Source organism: Ruditapes philippinarum, unplaced genomic scaffold, assembly GCF_026571515.1.
Source record: "Ruditapes philippinarum isolate M1 unplaced genomic scaffold, ASM2657151v2 ctg3890_1_1_1_1, whole genome shotgun sequence".
Classification (NCBI taxonomy): domain Eukaryota; kingdom Metazoa; phylum Mollusca; class Bivalvia; order Venerida; family Veneridae; genus Ruditapes; species Ruditapes philippinarum.
Window position 1 is genome coordinate 51862 of NW_026852091.1, and position 21739 is coordinate 73600.

At 35.1% G+C, this 21739-nt stretch overlaps 1 protein-coding gene across 1 annotated transcript in view; it reads left to right on the forward strand.

The window, feature by feature from the left end:
• Positions 1 to 19856, forward strand: part of LOC132749003 (prolow-density lipoprotein receptor-related protein 1-like) — a gene marked incomplete at both ends in the record, with an annotated part of 70653 nt that extends 50797 nt beyond the window's left edge. Inside the window, 13 exon segments of the mRNA XM_060738671.1 lie at positions 165 to 194; positions 5161 to 5286; positions 6006 to 6128; positions 6628 to 6873; positions 7678 to 7797; positions 8440 to 8571; positions 12047 to 12270; positions 12970 to 13558; positions 14351 to 14513; positions 15394 to 15503; positions 18092 to 18232; positions 18579 to 18698; positions 19692 to 19856. Of these exon segments, the coding sequence (XP_060594654.1) occupies positions 165 to 194; positions 5161 to 5286; positions 6006 to 6128; positions 6628 to 6873; positions 7678 to 7797; positions 8440 to 8571; positions 12047 to 12270; positions 12970 to 13558; positions 14351 to 14513; positions 15394 to 15503; positions 18092 to 18232; positions 18579 to 18698; positions 19692 to 19856 (2289 nt within the window).
• Between the last annotated feature and the right edge of the window lie 1883 nt (positions 19857 to 21739).

Sequence of the window (21739 nt, forward strand, 5' to 3'; positions counted from 1 at the left end):
TGGACGAGTCCATTTAAGATATTTAGCATGGTAAAGGGTAAATAAAACATATATATATATATTTTGTAGTGATTGTTTGACAGTTATTTTGTGTTACTAAATTGAGCATACAAATACAATGTATAGCTATAAATAATGGAGGTATACACACATTTTATTTTCAGAGGAATGGATCAAGAAAGAAGGAAATTTTAGTATGTAAATTATCGTACTGTTGAAGAAGAACTGTTCCTTTTTTGATCCACAGTGCTTTCATGCCTTGTATAAAACATTCCAAATGTTGCCCATCTTACCTTTCAGTATTATACTCAATGTACAAGTTTATCTTCTCTTGTTTAGTTTTTAACCAGGTTTTCCGAAGGAAAAAACTGGTTATTAGATTGAGGTATGTCGGCGGGCGGGCGGACGGGCGGGCGGGCGGGCGGCGTAAACAATTTCTTCTGTGCGCAACTCCTCCTACATTTCTCAACGGATTTTGACCAAACTTTCACAGAAGCTTTGTCATCAAGTGCCCTGGCGCATATTGTCGGGGTTTTGCGATTAGATAATATTTGACCTAATTATGGCCCTTTGTTTTTTTTCCTTATATAAAATATATAGTGAACAATTTCTTCTGTGCGCAACTCCTCCTACATTTCTCAACGGATTTTGACCAAACTTTCACAGAAGCTTTGTCATCAAGTGCCCTGACACATATTGCCAGGGTTTTGCAATTGGTATATATTTGACCTAATTATGGCCCTTTGTTTTTTTTCCTTATATAGAATATATAGTTTCTGTGCGCAACTCCTCCTACATTTCTCAACGGATTTTGACCAAAACTTTCACAGAAGCTTTGTCATCAAGTGCCCTGGCGCATATTGTTGGGGTTTTGCGATTAGATAATATTTGACCTAATTATGGCCCTTTGTTTTTTTCCCTTATATAAAATATATAGTGAACAATTTCTTCTGTGCGCAACTCCTCCTACATTTCTCAACGGATTTTGACCAAACTTTCTCAGAAGCTTTGTCATCAAGTGCCCTGACACATATTGCCGGGGTTTTGCAATTGGTATATATTTGACCTAATTATGGCCCTTTGTTTTTTTTCCTTATATAGAATATATAGTGAACAATTTCTTCTGTGCGCAACTCCTCCTACATTTCTCAACGGATTTTGACCAAACTTTCTTAGAAGCTTTGTTATCAAGTGCCTGGCACATATTGTCGGGGTTTTGTGATTGGATAATATTTGACCGAATTATGGCCCTTTGTATATTTTTTCCTTATATAGAATATATAGTGAACAATTTCTTCTGTGCGCAACTCCTCCTACATTTCTCAACGGATTTTGACCAAACTTTCTTAGAAGCTTTGTTATCAAGTGCCTGGCACATATTGTCGGGGTTTTGTGATTGGATAATATTTGACCGAATTATGGCCCTTTGTATATTTTTTCCTTATACAGAATATATAGAGAACAATTTCTTCTGTGCTCAACTCCTCCTACATTTCTCAACGGATTTTGACCAAACTTTCTTAGAAGCTTTGTTTTCAAGTGCCTGGCACATATTGTCGGGGTTTTGTGATTGGATAATATTTGACCGAATTATGGCCCTTTGTATATTTTTTCCTTATACAGAATATATAGTGAACAATTTCTACAGTGCGCAACTTCTCCTACATTTCTCAATGGATTTTGACCAAACTTTCACAGCTTTGTCATCAAGTGCCCTGGCGCTCACTAAATTCCCATGTTTCTTCCAAGACATCATTCAAGTATTTTTTTTAAATTGTGAACATACTTTTCTTGATATCGCACAAAACACCACACGCCAATATTGTTGACAAAAGAAAATGACAAGAGACGCAAAAATGCAAAAATTAAGCAAAAATAAAGTACTGTTTACCTTTCTAAAACATTTGGGGAAAAAAGGCGAATAGACAACATAAAATTTCTCAATCATTTTTGTTTGAGGAATATTAAAAAAGCCATAATTCCTCCTAAAAGTTCAATTAAAAACAAATGCCCCTTCATGACAAAGCTTCTGTGAAATATTTTGCTGAAAACCTGGTTGCATCGCATTGCGATGTTCCTTGTCTGTTTATTTCAAACTAGTTTTACAGTTAAACTGCTTGTGTGGTACTCCTCACTTGGGAGGACATAATTTATACATAATGTTTTAATTAAGTCAAGCTGATATAGACCTCTAGAATGTCGCAAAAATCTTATCTATATCTGAACTTAAAACCTTTATCTTAGGGTCCAGGTCTCCACCACCTTCTACCCAACATCAGTCACATTGAAGAAAATTTTGTTTTAACCATAAAGAACAGCATTTTTCAATAAAGAACAGAATTTCTTCACAAATTTAAGGACAATGTTTTTTTTTCATTAAGAAATTAAAGTCAATGCAACATTATGGTAGGCGTTGATGTGTGTTTCCTAGTGGAAGAGCTTATGCCATGTTGTGTGGTAGGACATTGGTTTTGACCCTGTGCAGGGTCGGAACCAAAAGTTGATGTATTTATATTATATAAAGAAATTGGTACTTGGCGTTCAGGGATGAATTATAGAAAGTATTTAACTGGATATGGGATTCTGTCAATGTATTTAGTCCATGTGCTTAATGCTGTAAATAGACACTGTGGTCTATGCAACTGAAAGAGAATTAAGGTATGGGACACAAGACTTTCAAAAAAATAACAACTCTGGTCTGGTTGTTAGCCCAAGATTTAGAAATAAAATGAATGAAAAAATAAAATGTAGAAGGATAACAAAATTTGTCCAATACCTGAATTGTTTTATAATTGTATATATTGTAATATAATATGTTCTGCACTGTAGGAAAAATGGCATTGTTGCCCTGAAGAAAACTTGAATGAATTGCTATTTTATAATTGTTATAGTAGAGGTCCAAGTAATAGGAAGTGGAAAAACCTTTTTGAATCTTGTGAACTGTTTGATGTACTTTGTTTTGCTCTGAGTCATATACATCATCATCTTTAAATTTTAGGGTTGATTGAATAATCATTTTAAAAAAGTGTGAATGTTTCGAGAGCTTTAATGGAACCATTCTTGTTGTCCAGTTTTGTCTTGTATACAATGTTTTGATAATGCAAAGTGTGTGTTGATGTATATGGTAGTTTTGGTTTGGTATATACTGTATTATTTAGATACACATTAGTAAGTAATAGGGCTTTCTTGCCAAATCATGTGACAATCAACACTGAATCACCTGTCGCTTACCACCGTGGGCTCGATTCCCACAAGAGCATTATGTTTTTTATATGCCACCACAGCAGCATCTGCTTTTTCACAAATGCAATCTTGTTTCATGTTACAAAAAAGTCTAGCTAAAAAACTAAATGTCCCAGGTTCCAAGTAAATGAGACACAAAGAGTGCCTGGAGGGCCAATTTTATAAATTATTCAAAATTTGAAACAGACAAGTTGTCAAAAACTACAGAAAAAAATCAACAAACTTGGCTATTAAGATGTTTTAGGATGTATAAATGAATTTTGATATTACAGATTCATAAAACCAGTTTAGCTGAAGAAGGAGTGTAAAGACTGAACGGAATCAATAACTGAAATATTTTAGTGTATGATTTTCTTGTATCAATTTTGCTGAAGTGACAACTATCTAAGTAAATTCTTAAACACTGAGTATAGATTGAAAATTGGTTACCCTATTAAGTTTCTATCAAAAGGGAGATTTACTTTTCATAAATTTCTTTTTCCCAATTTTACCAATGTATAACATTATTCACTTGGAATACATTTTTTTTCCATGTTGCAAGCAAATACCTCACAGCTTTAAATATCCCTTTTATATATTATATTACCTTGAAGTTTTACTTACCAGTAATTATGTGCTGAAGAAGGGAATCGAGCATAAACAATTTGAAATAAGAAATCTAATAATTGAATATTAAGAAATCTGATAAAATTGTTGCTTTTGAAATAGAATATTATGACAGCTAAAGCATATAAGTGAACTTCATATGGATATAACATAAAAAGCATCTTCTATGATGACATATAAGATGTGAACATCAATCAGTGCATTACAAATGAGAACTTTGAATTTTTTTACCCAACTATTGGCTTTATTTCAATAACTGCCAAGTTTCTTTCTTTATATGACATCAGTAGTGGGTAATAATCAGGAAACAGATTTGTGAGTGGTTGACATAAACTTGGAGCTTTCATTGTAGATGAGCTGTAGTATAAATTATAAAAGCTATATTTAGCCTAAAGCAGGCATTGAAAAAAATTTGTCACTCATCATGCAGAATGAGTAGCTTCTAAATCCAATGTATAGGCAACATTTTTTCTACTTGTCCTGCATTGAGTTCTCTTTAAATTCTACTTGTAATTACGAGCTGATAAGTAGAATTTTCAACGTCTGCTTAAGTTGCTTAAAAATGAGGTTGTTTTTTTTTTTCAGTAGATATGGGAATATAAAAAGTTGGTTAATGGAATGCTGTTAATGTACATTTAATGTGTTATAGGACAACTAATCAGATTGTTGATTAACCAATCACAGTTGTTGTTTTTTTTAAAGACCTGGTTGCTTAATAAGTTTTTTTACTATAAGTTACAAAATTTTATTTGGCAAGTTATATGACCCACTTTAAATGGTTGTGAGTTTATATAACCAACCCAAGCTACCAGATGAGGGTTATATTGAAACCACCATTTAAACATGGTCATGTGACATGTTAAAAAATCTATATAACAAATTTATAGAACTGCACATTTCTTTTTTATGAGTAAAATAGAAAGCTGTTTGTAAATTTGCAGAAGGCATGTATGTTTGAATTATTTATAAATGAGATTAACATGGCAATTATCTAATGACAATCGATTTTTCAAAATGTGCAATATTACAAAACTACGGTATATGTGTTTTATATTCATCTATATTTCATACTATCACATATTTCAGGCATGACATGTACATGTATATCACAGTCATGCACAATTTATTTTCCAATTTATTTGCTTAATACTTATTTTTTTCTTTTAGCCAATTAGAAGTAACTATTCTTTTGGTTTGATTTTTGTAGCATATCTGACTACTAATCATAGTTTTGTGGCTAAATCACAGTAGGTAATTGATTTATAATAAAAAAAAATTGTATATTAAAATTTCTATTTTGTTTTTCTACAGCTGCTAAAAATTGCACAGACCAACAATTCCGGTGCTCAAATGATCGTTGTATAGAAAAAGAATGGAAATGTGACGGGGAACCAGACTGCGTGGACGGGCTAGACGAAAGTGCAACTGCCGGTTGTGGTATGTTTATTAAGCTTTTGAAACAGTCTTTCTAATGTTAAACTAATATTGTAATGATTATAGACCCTAATGAGTATGTACGTAGGCGGCCATATTGGTATTATTAATATTTCAAATAATTATGTCATAGTGGAATACAGTCTCTCACACAAGAATAATTTGCTAAATATAGCTATAGTACAAACCTGAGAGCAATATCATTTGGGAGACAAAGAATTGGTTGTTTATGAGAGGTGTTGTTCTGGAGAGATTAAATCTATTATGAAGTGTTACCTTGGGAAGATTTGATACTGTTACTTTAAAAAGAGATTATTGGTCTACAGAGGGCCACTGTGTAGTGGTTACACTGTATTACAAAAACTGTCCAATGAGGGCTAGAGCAGCTTCAGTTTATAACTATTATTACCCTACATTAGTTGATTTTTTTCCAATTCATTAAGGTTTGTAATCTCTAACTTGCATAAAAAGTTGAATTATTATATTAAATTTGAATTGTTAGTAATTTTTCCTACATTAAGTATAAAATATATTTAGATTTACTTGGAAAATGATGGCCAAGGGAGGTAATTCATGATTCATGAAAAGCATCTATTGCTTAATAATGTCGAAATTAATAAGACTCTTATTATACCTCACACTTGCATTTTTTTAAACATGCTGACAAGCTATTGAAGATTTTTGCATTATATTATATGAATTTGTATGTATATTTGTTACAGAGCCAGTGGATTGTGAAGAGAATGAGTTTAAATGTCTGAACTATCGTTGTATAGAAAAAGAGTTTTTCTGTGACAAAGATGATGATTGCGGGGATGGTAGTGATGAGCCTGATACCTGTGTTGGTATGTGTAATTTCTTTGTATGTGTATATGGGTTTATTCATACTCGTCACCAGTTGGCTTGCCCTTGTGGGCAAGTTTTTTAGAAGTGTATTAGTCATTTTATATTTTGAAGGATAGTGCAACATACAGAGACAGCAAGATGCCCCAATTCAGAAGTTTCTCTGGAGTTCTTTAACATGCCAAGTGTTAAGCACTCGTACATGGAACTTTGATAAAAAGCTCTAATCCGAAAGACTGATTAGTTATTTCAGTTGGCCAGCTCAAGAATCAAAGCAATGTAATTTCTCACTAATAAGGCCAAAACACTGGGGAAAAAAATGTGTTTACTTTTTTCAAGCAATTTTTTTTTTAGGTTGATGTGGTAGGTAAAGTGATTGTAACTATATATAGATCACATTATTGGAAGTTGAACATTTAAAGTTAGATTCACTTATAAGCTATTGATATTATTGTAGTATATAATGTATGTATAACCAAAGTATGTTCTTTTTTTTTTTAGAAATGTCATTCACTTGTTCAGATTATGAATTTGAGTGCGATGATGGCTATTGTATTGATAAGACGAAACGTTGCGACGGTACGTTTGACTGTGCAGATAATTCCGACGAGAAACAATGTCCAACAAATGCATGTAAAAACTCAACACAGAGCTTCCAATGTGCGAACTTTGCCTGTATTGCGATGAATCTGGTGTGCGACGGAGTGAACGATTGCGGTGATGAAAGTGATGAGTCACCAGAATGCAGTATGTTAACTTTCATCATTGTTTTATTTATGTTAAAATTTAGTGTTTAAGGATTACGGACTTAAATGAGCTCGTGTTCTGGAGGACATATTGAAATCTTATCAAATTATGACATCACAGGGGAAAACATCCTCTCACATGACCAAAAACATAGTATATGTAGGTATCTGAAAACTTTCTAAAGAAAGCGAGAGCAGTCTCGGGTTATTATGATATTAACCAACATAAGTCGATGTAAAACAATCCAATATGGTTTTAATCCTTAAGTTTGCTGTGTAATTAATATATCTCTTGCCCCTAACTTTACTGGTTCCCTTACTTCAGTGGATTTCAATTCTGCCAGAGCCTTTGAAGGATATATATCTGTTGCCCCTAACTTCACTGGTTCCCTTACTTCAGTGGATTTCAATTCTGCCAGAGACTTTGAATTCTGATGGTGATTTTTAGCTCGACTATTTGAAGAAAAGGGCGAGCCATTGTCCTCGCCCAGGCGCGGACATCAGACTTTTGTTAAAGCCAGAAAATTGTCATATGACCTTTATAGTGTTCGTATAAACACACGCCACTTACAAGAGAATAAGCTCTGTGCCCATATATACTAAAGAAATAATAAGTAAACCTTTTCCTAATCACTGAAAATGCAATGAATTTAAGCTAACAAAAAAATATTTGTGTTTACAAGGCTATTAAAGGTTTTCATTTTCAGATACAGACATTTATAAGATGTATAGTAGTATTATCTGAATAGATGTTTTTAAAATCATGTAAAGGTAGGGGACTTTAATGGAGAATGAATATTTTCAGACATCGATGAGTGTAAGGAAAGACAACCCTGTAGTCAGATCTGTAATAAGCAGATAATTGGTTTTGAATGCAGCTGTCATCCTGGGTACAAACTAAGGGCAGATAAACGGACATGTGAAGGTACGTTTTCTATAAATAGATTAATATTTTGGCTTATTGTATTGCCCTTAACATTCCTAAATTTGTGTAATGGATTTGCCTTGCTTTGAATTTGGGACAGTCTATTGGAATCTTTAGGGATTTCAATATTGGAATACAAAAATTGAGTTACCAACAGTATAGAGCCTGGTCAGGCTGTACTAAAGAGTAGGCTTGCCTGGCTCCATACTTGTGGTAAAGGCTTATCGCTTTTCATTCCAGCAGTTTAGAAGGATTTTTATCCATGGAGAATTTGAATGATTGACTTCATAAGATGTGAAATTAGCAGTAATTGCTTATCTCCTTTAATTAGAAATTGATGAATGTGATGCAAACTATGAATGTTACATTCATAATTTTGTTCAGTTTTAAGAAATTGATAAGTGCAAAGTGAATATAGATTTATATGAGCATTTTTATAAATTTTACAGTTTGAAAAGTGCTTGCTTAATGTTTATGTTCACAATTTTAGTAATATGTCTAGAAATATAGTAGTGCAAAAATAAATCTAATTGTGCAAAAAACAATGTTTAAATCTAATAGTGCAAATAGCAATGTATAAATGATGATAAGTTCGCAATTTTTATTCTATTTTTAGAAATTGATTTTTTATTCTATTTTTAGAAATTGATGAGTGTAAGACGACATATCCTTGTTCACATTTCTGCTTCAACACTGTCGGCTCATTTTACTGTGAATGTGCGGAGCATTATAAACTAAAGGGTGACAAGAGACACTGCAGTCTAACAAATGAAGGTTTGAATCCAATTTTAACATGATATATCTTCTCTTATTTTATCCCCCCCGAAGGAAAATTAATGGAATAAAAAAAATAAAACCTAAAGAAGAGCAATGAACATAAAGTGATACCTATTTATCTAGCTATGAAGATTTTAAGATTTTTATATTATTACTTATTATTCTGTAGATGTTTCCCTTTATATGATATTTTGATTGAAGTATAGTTAGTACACATAAAATTGTTTTACATTTTTATACCCCCACACAACAAAGTTGCAAGGGGGGTATACTGGAATCAGCTTGTCCGGACGTCTCCCCGTCCGTCCGTCCGTCGGTTTTTCCTTGTTTGCCCAATAACTTGAGATTCCTTTGGCCCACAGTCTTCATATTTGGCATGGAGTTTAGTCATGATTAGTAGATGACCCCTTTTGATTTTGGGGTCACTGTGTCAAGGTCAAGGCCACAGGGGCCTTGACTTTAAAAAGCTTGTCTGCCCAATACCTTTAGATTCCTTTGGCCCACATTCTTCATATTTGGCATGGGGTTAGTCACGATTAATTGATGACCCCTATTGATTTTTGGAATCAGCTTGTCCGTCCGTCTCCCCGTCCGTCCGTCGGTTTTTCCTTGTCCGCCCAATAACTTGAGATTCCTTTGGCCCACAGTCTTCATATTTGGCATGGAGGTTAGTCATGATTAGTAGATGACCCCTATTGATTTTGGGGTCACTGGGTCAAAGGTCAAGGTCACAGGGGCCTTGACTTTAAAAAGCTTGTCCGCCCAATAACTTGAGATTCCTTTGGCCCACAGTCTTCATATTTGGCATGGAGGTTAGTCATGATTAGTAGATGACCCCTATTAATTTTTGGAATCAGCTCCTCCGGACGTCTCCCCGTCCGTCCATCGGTTTTTCCTTGTCCGCCCAATAACTTGAGATTCCTTTGGCCCACAGTCTTCATATTTGGCATGGAGGTTAGTCATCATTAGTAGATGACCCCTATTGATTTTGGGGTCACTGGGTCAAAGGTCAAGATCACAGGGGCCTTGACTTTAAAAAGCTTGTTCGCCCAATAACTTGAGATTCCTTTGGCCCACAGTCTTCATATTTGGGATCGAGGTTAGTCATGATTAGTAGATGACCCCTATTGATTTTGAGGTCACCAGGTCAAAGGTCAAGGTCACAAAGGCCTTGACTAAAAAAAAAGACCTTTTCCGCCCAATAACTTGAGATTCCTTTGACCCACAGTCTTCAAATTTGGCATGGAGGTGAGTCATGATTAGTAGATGACCCCTATTGATTTTGGGGTCACTGGGTCAAAGGTCAAGGTCACAGGGGCCTTGACTTTAAAAGGCTTATCCGCCCAATAACTTGAGATTGCTTTGGCCCACAGTCTTCATATTTTGCATGGAGGTTAGTCATGATTAGTAGATGACCCCTATTGATTTTGAAGTCACTGGGTCAAAGGTCAAGGTCACAGGGGCCTTGACAAAAAAACCTTGTCCCCTCAATAACTTGAGATTCCATTGACATACAGTCTTCATATTTGGCATGGAGGTTAGTCATGATTAGTGGATGACTCCTGTTGATTTTGAGGTCACTGGGTCAAAGGTCAAGGTCACAGGGGCCTTGACTAACAAAAAAGCTTGTCTGCCCAATAACTTGAGATTCCTTTGACCCACAGTCTTCATATTTGGCATGGAGGTTAGTCATGATTAGTAGATGACCCCTATTAATTTTGATGTAACTGGGTCAAAGGTCAAGGTCACAGAGACCTTGACTTAAAAAACCTTGTCCGCCCAATAACTTGAGATTTTTTGACTCACAGTCTTCATATTTGGCATGGAGGTTAGTCATGATTAGTAGATGACCCCTATTGATTGTGAGGTCACTGGGTCAAAGGTCAAGGTCACAGGGACCTTGACTTAAAAAACCTTGATCGCCCAATAACTTGAGATTCCTTTGACCCACACTCTCATTTTGGCATGGAGGTTAGTCATGATTAGTAGATGACCCCTATTGATTTTGAGGTCACTGGATCAAAGGTCAGGGTCACAGGGGCCTTGACTTAAAAAAAGCTTGTCTGCCCAATAACTTGAGATTCCTTTGACCCACAGTCTTCATATTTGGCATGGAGGTGAGTCATGATTAGTAGATGACCCCTATTGATTTTGAGGTCACTGGGTCAAAGTTCAATGTCACAGGGGCCTTGACTTAAAAAAAGCTTGTATTCCCAATAACTTGAGATTCCTTTGGCCCACAGTCTTCATATTTGGCATGGAGGTTAGTCATGATTAGTAAATGACCCCTATTGATTTTGAAGTCACTGGGTCAAAGGTCAAGGTCACAGGGGCCTTGACTAAAAAAACTTGATTTTGAAATTTTAACATTTGAAGCATGGAGAATACATATCTTCGCAATTTTGGCTTAATAACCTCAGATTTGGCAGAGTGGTTCTAAATGGTCACTGTTGATTCTGGTATGCGGGGGTATTCACGCCATGACAGTGGCAGTTCTAGTTTCTTTTAGTATTTTAGTTATACAGTAAAAACCCGCTTTACGACCACCCTGTTTTCGCGACCAACCCGCTAATACGAACGATTTTTTAAAGACCCGATTTTTTATTCTTTATTTTAATGGTCGCTAACCCCGATTTTGAGACCACCCCGTTATTCCGTAATACGACCAGTATATTCAGTCCCATTTCGTAAATTCTGTACATTTGGAAACCCATAACTACGACCGCGGGCACTTTCTCACCTTGATATTGACATGCATGTATATTGCTGAAATCTTTTTGACACGTAGTGTTAACAACAGTTGTCCTAGTTTTACAATATTTGACGACACCCAATTTACGGCAGAGGTCAAGGTTACTTTGTATCAAACCCGGAAATGATCAATCATATTGTCGATAATTTCTTAATTTCACACCTTTAATGTCATAACTGGAGGATTAAAACAACAAAATATTGAACAGAAAACTTTCAATAAAATTTTTAGAGGTGTTGCTGCTATCATTATCTCTTTCGTTCCATAATTTTAAACAAACAAAAACATGACACAATTAGGTTTTTGAAGTTGTTATCGGCGATGAAAACTGTGAAAATAATTAAAGGTTAATTGTTCGGTGTGCTTTGTAGTAAAATGGTGATTTAATTGAGTAATTCATGTCATTCTTTTAACAAGAATGTAAAAATATGTTTGTGTTTAGAAGTTTCAAAATATTATAATGTTAAAAAGTAAAAGAAATTAAATGAAAATAAAAAAATAATAGTGTATGCTTTATATCTTCTCATTTGAAATAGGTTAGCCCAGAATTAAACATGTGTACAGTACACGGTATCCCTTAATTAATTGCCTTGTTTTCTGTTTGACCAAACTCATTAATGAGACCAACCCGATATTAAGACCAGATTTGTAAAGTCCCTTTATTGGTCTCATTAGCGAGTTTTTACTGTATTATTAATTTTCCTATTTATGGTATTTCAGAGGGGAAGCCATATTTGCTCGTATCAAACCGTTACTACATCAAGAAGGTCGACTTTGACGGAACTATTGATATCATCGTTCACAACCTCACTCATTCCGTCGCCATCGACTTTGATTATAAAGAACAGAAACTGTACTGGACGGACATACATAGTCAGAGCAGTACTATAAATAGGATATCTCTAAATCGTACCAAAGACCGGCCGGAATCGGAGGATATTGAGGTTAATAACACATTTATCTCCCCTATATTTAATATAGGCAATTATTTTAGTTTATACAAATTTTAGTTTGTGTTGGAAGGTATAAGCTTATTGAAACACTTTCGATTCTGTTTCTTGAACCAACCAGTACTAAGCAATGAGGGTAAAGTTTCTTTACTCAAGGAAACAGGGGCTTGACTCTGACAGGGTTTGACCCCACACGGTTAGCAATCCTTAGATTACTAGTCAGACGCGTTTACCACTCAGCAACGCCACCAGGCAATATTCAGGCAATATTTTGATCATTCTTGTAACTTTTAATTAGGTCATTGTTGATTTTATCATTTTGGATAAATGAGTCTACATCCCTGTTTACACAAGTAGTGCAAGTTAAAATATATAGGCTCCAAAGAAGAGAAAAGTAAATTAATTGGAAGAAGCAGATGCTTGTAACAAGGTACACATTGAATTGTGCTGGTTTGCAAAACATTGTTTAGTGATTTCAGTTATCCATAGCTCTTGTAAAATCTTTGAAATGGATATTTACAAAATCATACTTGATGTCAAAAACAGGATAATTCTATGGCTGTTTTAATTTAATCAGTATAAGAAGAGTTCTTAGATAATCAAACCGTATGACAATCATGAGTTTATCATTTTCATGATATGTTTATATGCATTGCCATTAACAGGATTCTAAAAGAACTATTTCTTGTTCAGGTATTGCACAGTTCATCTGTTCTAAACCCAGATGGAATGGCGGTGGATTGGATTGGTCGCAACTTGTACTGGTGCGATCGTAATACAGACACTGTCGAGGTATCCAAATTGGACGGAAAGTATCGAAAAATTCTGATCAAAGATAAATCATTCTTACGTGAACCTAGAGCACTTCAGCTGTTCCCGAAGTACGGTTACTTATTCTTGTCCGACTGGGGGGATAAACCGCACATTAGCCGGATATCGATGGACGGAAAAACTAAAAAGCACATTATTACTGAAGAAATTGCTTGGCCTAATGCATTGACTATAGATTACGTGACTGAGAAACTGTTCTGGGCTGATGCGAATTACGATTACATCGCTATGTCTGATTTAGACGGCGAGAATCGTCACGTCGTGATAAGCGAGAACTTACCGCACACGTTCGCCCTCACAACGTTCATGGACTCTATATATTGGACGGACTGGGAAACAAATGGCGTGTTCACGGCTGAGAAATTTTCTGGAGAGAAGAGAGATAGGATGGTGACCATGTTACACAGACCGATGGATCTGGTTGTTTACCATGCAATGAGACAACCTGATAGTAAGTCGATCTTCCCTTGTTATAAGTTTTGATAAGTTTATTATTCAAATTCCATACGGTCACATGGCCCGTGAGATATACAATACTACATAATAAGTAATAAGTGCAAAACAGAAGTTGCCTATAGCCAGGGTATCTATAGATTGGATGTCACATTGTGTCTGTAGGTTTGTTTCTCTGCAGTAGACTGTAATCTTGATTTTGCAAGATCTTCATTCTGCAAGCTAGAGCATGCAGAGATCCCTACATGACCCGGACCTGTCTTATTCAAACTACAAGATTAGTTGTTTTCAATGAGAATTTCACAATAACAAAAGAGCACATGTCAATGATTATGGTTAAATTTATTGTTATTCAAATAATAGGTCAGAGTATCAGTTATTTAGACTCAACATACTTCTGGACAAGAGGTTCATTAGTATTCATATGTATTGATATATGCCATTTACAACTTAGTAGCCTTAATTGACTTTGACCTATAAGGCAAATTTTTTCAAAATTAAGGACATTTCACCAAAATAACTACTTCATAATAAATTTTTATACTCCGAAACAAAGTTTAGGGGGGTTAATATAGGAGTCACCCTGTGGTCAAACTGTTTCCTAGGGTTTTATGAACATGTTCAGCATGTTTTTTGTTGGAAAATTGTAGACAACAAGGGGGAAAATTCTTTATCACAGATTATTTATTCACTTATATCAATTGAGTTTTCAAGTAGTAACTCTGTTTTTGCAAAATATTATTACCTAGAACCTTAATAACCTGACCTCTCTTATACTTTTCTTTTTCAGTGAAAACAAATCCATGCGAGGCATTGAACTGTAGTCATCTGTGTCTGTTACGACCGGAAGATGGACCGGACGGAAAGAGGCGTGATGCGAGCGCTGTATGTGCATGCCCAGAGAATCACGACTTGAATCCTGACAAGACGACTTGTAAAGCTGCCTGTGACGCGTAATTTGTTTTATTATATACTATTAAATGAAATTTGGATGAAATAACGGCATTTTTTTCCAGCTTATTTTTTAGCCAATATTCGATCATATTCCAAATTGAAAAAAGTATGTTATTTATTTTTCCAATCCACCGGAAAAAATTCTAAAATCTTTGAAAATAAGGGCTTCTTCACTGTTATGGTGTTTAAGTGTTTGATGATACCCTCCTTGACAGTGATTGTTTGCATTCATTTAATCACTGCAAAAATTAAGTTATGCATTTTTTTCCCAATTTTTAACAAAACAATGCTGAAATTTGGGGGACTGAATAAAATGTGTTTTTTCATTTTCGATATTTTCACTGTAAAATTTTATTTTTCACTGCATTGAATCATATTTTCTGTACTTTTCACTTTGCCGGACTACTTTCTTAAAGTTAATTCAGCCAATGCACAAAATTTAACGGGAAGTCTTTAAAATTGTAATGTCAGAAAAGAGAATTATGTATGTAATAAACAGAAAATTCAAGTTAGGATTTCAACAATGACACTCATCTTGGACATTGACTTTAATACTGTAGTCACTTTTCTGTCACAGCTTATACAAAATTATGTGGAATTAGTGGTCACTTGTGGAGAAATTTGTAATTATTGGTTAGAAATCGAAGACAGCATGTGAGGTAGATCTGCTGTTGAGATATGACATGACTAAAAATGTGTTAAAATCCACATCAAAACCAGAAAAACCAAAGGAAAAAACTTCTTTATCACTTGTGAGTGTACTTCCTGGACCTTAAAAGTTAAATAAATATACAATGTTGGAATCCTAAGCAAGGAATTGTAAAGTACTAGTAAAGACATTAAGTTTTCTTTCATCAACAACGATTATCATATTTACAGGTCACAGATGCTGTGTGTGAGTAGTTCCCAGTGTATACCTCAATGGTGGAAATGTGACAATCACACTGACTGCGAGGACGGGTCCGACGAGCCACCCGAATGTAAAGATAGTAAGTTGAAATTTGTACATTAATTTGAGCCGCTTCACGACAAAACCAACATAATGCGTTTGCGACCAGCATGGATCCAGACCAGACTGGGCATCCGCGCAGTCTGATTAGGATCCATGCTGTTCGCTTAGAGATCCTATTACAAGTAGAGAAACTGATAGCAAACAGCATGGATCCTGATCAGACTGCGGGAATGCGCAGGCTGGTCTGGATCCATGCTGGTCGCAAACACATTACGTTGGTTTTGTTGTGACGCGGCTCATTTAATTCACGTTGACGTTGTTTTTTATGCCACCGCAGCATCTGCGATGCGGTGGCATATAGCGATTCACCTGTGTGTATGTACGTGTGTGTGTGTGTGTTATATAGATTATATAGTGAACTTAAAAAATCTTCTTGTGAAAAACCACTAGTCCAATTTCAACCAAACTTGGCAGGATTGTTCCTTGGGTGAAGGGCTTCCAAAGTTGTTCAAAGAATTTCATTCCATGCAGAAATCTGGTTGCCATGGCAACCAAAAGGAATAATAAGAATAAATTTAAAAAATCTTCTTGTAAAGACCCAAAAGGCCTAGAGCTTAGATATTTTGTATAAGACATTATTTAGTGGACCTCTACCACGATTTCTCAAATTATAGGCCTGGGGTCAAAATTGGCCCCGCCCCGGGGTCATTGATTTTCACTATGTACATATAGTAAAAACTTAAAATACCTTCTTGTAAAACCCAAAAGGCCCTTGAGCTTAGATATTTTGCATAAGCATCATCTGGTAGACCCTTACCAACATTGTTCAAATTATAGCCCTGGGTCAAAATCGGCCCCGCCCCGGGGTCATTGATTTTCGCTATATGTACATATAGTTAAAACTTAAAAACCTTCTTGTAAAGACCAAAAGGCTAAGAGCTTAGATATTTTGCATAAGGCATTGTCTGGTAGACCTCTACCCAGATTGTTCAAATTATAGCCCTAGGGTCAAAATCAGCCCCGCCCCAGGGGTCATTGGTTTTCCTTACATGTATATAGTAAAAACTTTAAAAAAAAATCTTCTAGCAATTGACAAATGCTAAAGGTTAGATATTTTGCATGAAACATTGTGTTGTAAAACTCTAGCAAGATTGTTCAAATTAAAGCCCTGGGGTCAAAATTGTCCCCGCCCTGCGGGTCATTGATTTCAATATAGTAAAAAATAAAAAAATCTTATTGTCTGAAGGTACAAGGCTTAGAGCTTTAATATTTGTTAAATAATATCATCTAAAGGTACTCTACCAAAGTTGTTTAAATTTTGCCACTTGTGTTAAAATTAGCCCTGCCCCTGGGAGCCATAGGTTTATCCTATATGTATATAGTTAAAACTTAAAATATCATCTTCTCTAAATTTACAAAGGCTAAAGTTAAGATATTTTGCATGAAACATTGTGTAGTGAACCTCTAGCAAGATTGTTCAAATTATAGCCCTGGGGTCAAAATTGGTTCCGCCCCGGGGGTCATTGATTTTCATTATGTACATATAGTGAAAAAAAAAATTTTATCTGAAGGTTCAAGGCATAGAGCTTTGATGTTTGATATATAATATCATCTATAGGTCCTCTACCAAAGTTGTTCAAATGTCAAAAATTGGCCCTGCCCGGGGGCAGTGATTCTCATTATGTACACATAGTAAAAACAGAAAATAAAACAAATGTTTTCTGAATGGGAGAAAGCTATAGCTTAGACATTTGACTTAAAATGTTGTTTGGTGGACCTGTATCAAGATTGTTATTAAACCCTTGGGTCAAAATTATGCCTTGCCCAAGGGGACAGTGACCTACTTTCTTGTCCTTTGATGTACAGCAATGACATTTTGACCATGTGCACAGTTTTAGTTGTAAAATTGAACTTTGACCTAGATTTTGATGATGTGACCTACTTTCTTGTCCTTTGATGTACAGCTATAAAATTTGAACCATGCGGTGGCATAGCATTTTTCTCAAATGCAATCTTGTTTTTACTATACAGTAAAACAGGTGGTAAACATCACCTCCGTAGAATGCTGACAAGGAAGATCAGAAAACCTAATGTGCTAGACTCATTAAATAAAGTCGTTACTTACTTACTTACTTTCTTACTTTACTTTACTTACTTTACATTACTTTGCTTTACCTTACCTTACATTACCTTACATTACCTTACTTTACTACTTAACTACTTAACTTCTTAACTACTTACCTACTTAATTTTACTTACTTACTTAAAGAAAGGTCACTGTTTGACAACCATTCATTGATTGATATTGTCATAGTTGTTTCTTAAACTGTATATAGAATATAATGGAAATGAGCCGCGTCATGACAAAACCAACTTAATGCTTTTGCGACCAGCATGGACCCAGTCTGATCAGGATCCATGCTGTTTGCTTACCAACCTTATTACAAGTAGTGAAACTGATAGCGAACAGCATGGATCCTGATCAGACTGCGCGGATGCTGGTCGCAAACCCATTATGTTGGTTTTGTTGTAACGCTGCTCAAATACTCTCAGTGAGGACATGATACACGTCTTACAGAAGTTCGAACAGATGTAGTTATTTGCTGTTATTTTGTTTACTTTTAGAGCCGTATTACTGTCGACAGCCAGGTTTATACCAGTGTCTAAGTGCAACAAATGAGACACAGTGTATACCTCCTATAGGGATCTGTGACGGTATAAAACAATGCGAGGATGGATCTGACGAAACACAGTGGAACAACTGCAGTAAGTCACTTGATATGTTTCGTAATACTGCATGTTTGTATTGTCCTTTTACAGTACAAGTTTGTGATGTATTATTTCAATCAATAGTAAGTGTGAAATAGAGATAAACAGCTTTATCAGTTATTAAATTTTCTGATCAAAATGGTCGTTTTTAAATGAATAGGTACATAGCATACAACAAATTAAGGTTTACAATTGCACTAAAATTATTACAAATCATCAAGTGGCTGTTGACAGTCTATTAAATGATTATGAATCATCAAAATATTTCTGTTGTTGGAAATATTGTTACAAAAGTTAGGTTAAATAAAATCACATACTTTAATTTTTCCTCCATTACTTTCAGCTGACTATCCCTGTATAATGCACCAGTTCAAGTGTGAAGCTGACCATAAATGTATCAGTGACATTAGAAAATGTGATGGAAAAGAAGACTGTACCGATGGGGCGGACGAGAAAGACTGCGGTAAGTCTAATGATAACTTAATATCTGCTGCAGAAAAAAGTTTACTAAGAAATATATTTGTGGAAATGATTGTCACTCTATCTTTACACTTTCTTGGTGTTCTGACTTGATATAGTCACATATAAATCTATCTAGCTTTTTAGGCCCCCCACTAAGCCGAGAGCGATGATTTTCACCAGTTCATATAGTCATGTGGTATATTTCAAGCTAGCTTTTTTATGCCCCCACTAAAGAGGGAGGTGGGGTGTATATATCTGTAGATTTCCCTTGTCCATTTGATTACTGTTCATTTATAGACTGATAAAAAAGCGGAATGTTTGGGCGACTGTACTGTGGCCTATGCATACATTTCTAGTTTTGTGAAATATGAAAAAAAAAAAATTTCCTCCTCAGTTTTATGGGAATTTTTTTAAACATATTTGTTTAAAGCTAAATTGAGGAACAAGTTGCTGTAACTTAAATTAATTACATTTAAGTCTCTTTCGTTGAATTTTTTCCTGAGTGAACATTGGTATGTATAGGACTCAAACCCGTTATCCCTGATAGAAACTTTTCTCCTTGTTGCATCTAGATAGAGATGCCAATTCATAAGATGATAGCTTTTTAAAAACATGAAGATTTTTTATCTATTTTTTTGAGGTTCCTTAAGATCAAGGTTAAAATTGTAAACTGTAAAGTTTGATGTTTTGTGTGCTTTGACTTCCTTCATCTGTCAAATTTTTAGTTATTGCTTTGTTCTACTCAAGATGATTTTTCTTTGTTAGTTTGTCAATATTTAAAAGAGTTTAATAAGTATACCTAACATTTATGACTTGTTTATATCAATATTTGCTTATTTATTACTAAGTGTTAGCTGACAGTAATTTTATATTTTTTTTGTAATGAAGAAGTGTAATGTGAAAATTTTTGGAAAAAGTGTGATCCTGAAAAGCATTAATCACAACAAAATGAAAATTGCGGACTCAGTAACTTCAATACTTAGTTTCATTGTAGCGAAACAAGAATGTCTGGACACACAGTTCCGGTGCAACACGACGGGTAATTGTATACCGTACCTGTGGCAGTGTGACGGTGATAATGACTGCGGAGACTGGTTTGACGAGAAATCCTGCTCAAACCGCACCTGTAAAGATGACTATATCAAATGTGAAAAAACAAGTAAGTAAAACTTTTGAGACAGTATTATTAAAGTCAGATTTTAAATGATGTTAATTTCATCTTCTTTCAAGTTCTTTGACCTGTGGCGGAGTGGTTAAGGTTGTTGACTTCAAACCACTTGCCTCTCACAGCTGTGGTTTCGAATCTCAACAGGGACTGTGGTTCGTTGTAGTGACTTTGTTTTGGTGTCAAAGAAACTATGACATGTATTCTTTGCACAAAGATTCACAAAGATTCTGCTTTTTGACTTTTTATGCCCCCACAATGTGGGAGCATATAGCGTTGCACTTGTCCGTCCGTCCCGAAATCTTGTGAACGCAACTCCTCTTAAACTGGATGGCAGATTTTGCTTAAACTTACAGGGATGAACAACCTTAATGTGTAGATGGTAGTAAAGAAGGATTTTTCGCTGCGACTAAATTTAAGAGAATTATGGCCCTTTGTTGATTTTTTCACTAGATACTAGAAATTTTGTGAACGCAACTCCTCTTAAACCAGATGGCAGATTTTGCTTAAACTTCCAGGGATGAACAACCTTAATGTGTAGTTGATAGTAAAGGAAGGTATTTTTGCTGCGACCAAATTTAACAGAATTATGGCCCGTTGTTGATTTTTTCACTATATACTATGTAGAAATTTTGTGAACGCAACTCCTCTTAAACCGGATGGCAGATTTTGCTTAAACTTACAAGGATGAACAACCTTAAGGTGTAGATGGTAGTGAAGGAAGGAATTTTTGCAGCAACCAAATTTTACAGAATTATGGCCCTTTGTTGATTTTTTAACTATATACTATGTAGAAATTTTGTGAATGCAACTCCTCTTCAACCAGATGGCAGATTTTGTTTAAACTTCCAGGGATGAACAACCTTATGTGTAGATGGTAGTAAAGGAAGGAATTTTTGCTGCAACCAAATTTAACAGAATTATGGCCCTTTGTTGATTTTTGTATACATTGCTTGCAATGTATACAGAGTTATAGCTGTATTTCAGATTTAGTACACCTAACGTGTTTTGCTGAACAACATCCACCTTTGGATGAAACCTCGATAAAAGTAGATCCATATTTTGCAGGATTGTCACATTAAGATCACTTTTTATTAATATACTGTTTGCATAGTGGCCAATAAGCTTTGAAAGTTCAAAACTATGCACTTTCAGTTCAAATAAACATTTTCTAAACATGAAAGCAAAAAATATGAAAATTTCTATTTCATTCATAAAAGCATTGTGTAAACCTACGCTTCAAACTTCGTATCCACGCATGCGCGTGCAAGAATGAATGAATTACGACAGACTCGGTGTAAAAATATGTCCAACACCCAAAATTAATATTAAATCAAACAAATAAACCTTATTTACTTTTAAATATAGACTTGCATACTTTTTTTTATTTCAAACTGTTTTTGAAAACGAGCATATACAGATATATATGTCTTATTTATAGTGTTATGTAACATTGTAAGCGTCTGTATGAATGGATTAAAGTTTACGTTCTGACGTATTTACTTTACTTTATCCAGCGTAGGGTCGCGAGATCAGAAATCTCTTATAACCCCTCGTATTGTCATATAATTGCATATAATAGAACCCTATCAACGTGGTGGCATCGGAGGAGTATGCAATTATTTGTTTCACACCTGCAGTGTGAAGTATTTCTGCCACTTTAGTGAAATATATCGTCCAAAGGCCATTTTCGGGAAGGGGAAGATTCGTACTCAATATTATTCGAACTAAGGATTTGTACTCAATATTATTCGAATTTAGCCTTCGTAATCGGTATTATTCGAACTGACAATCATGGCAGATATGTTTAGACCCCCTGGACATTTAGATGTTGAAAATGGTAACAAATCACATAACTTTATCAAATGGAAGCGCCA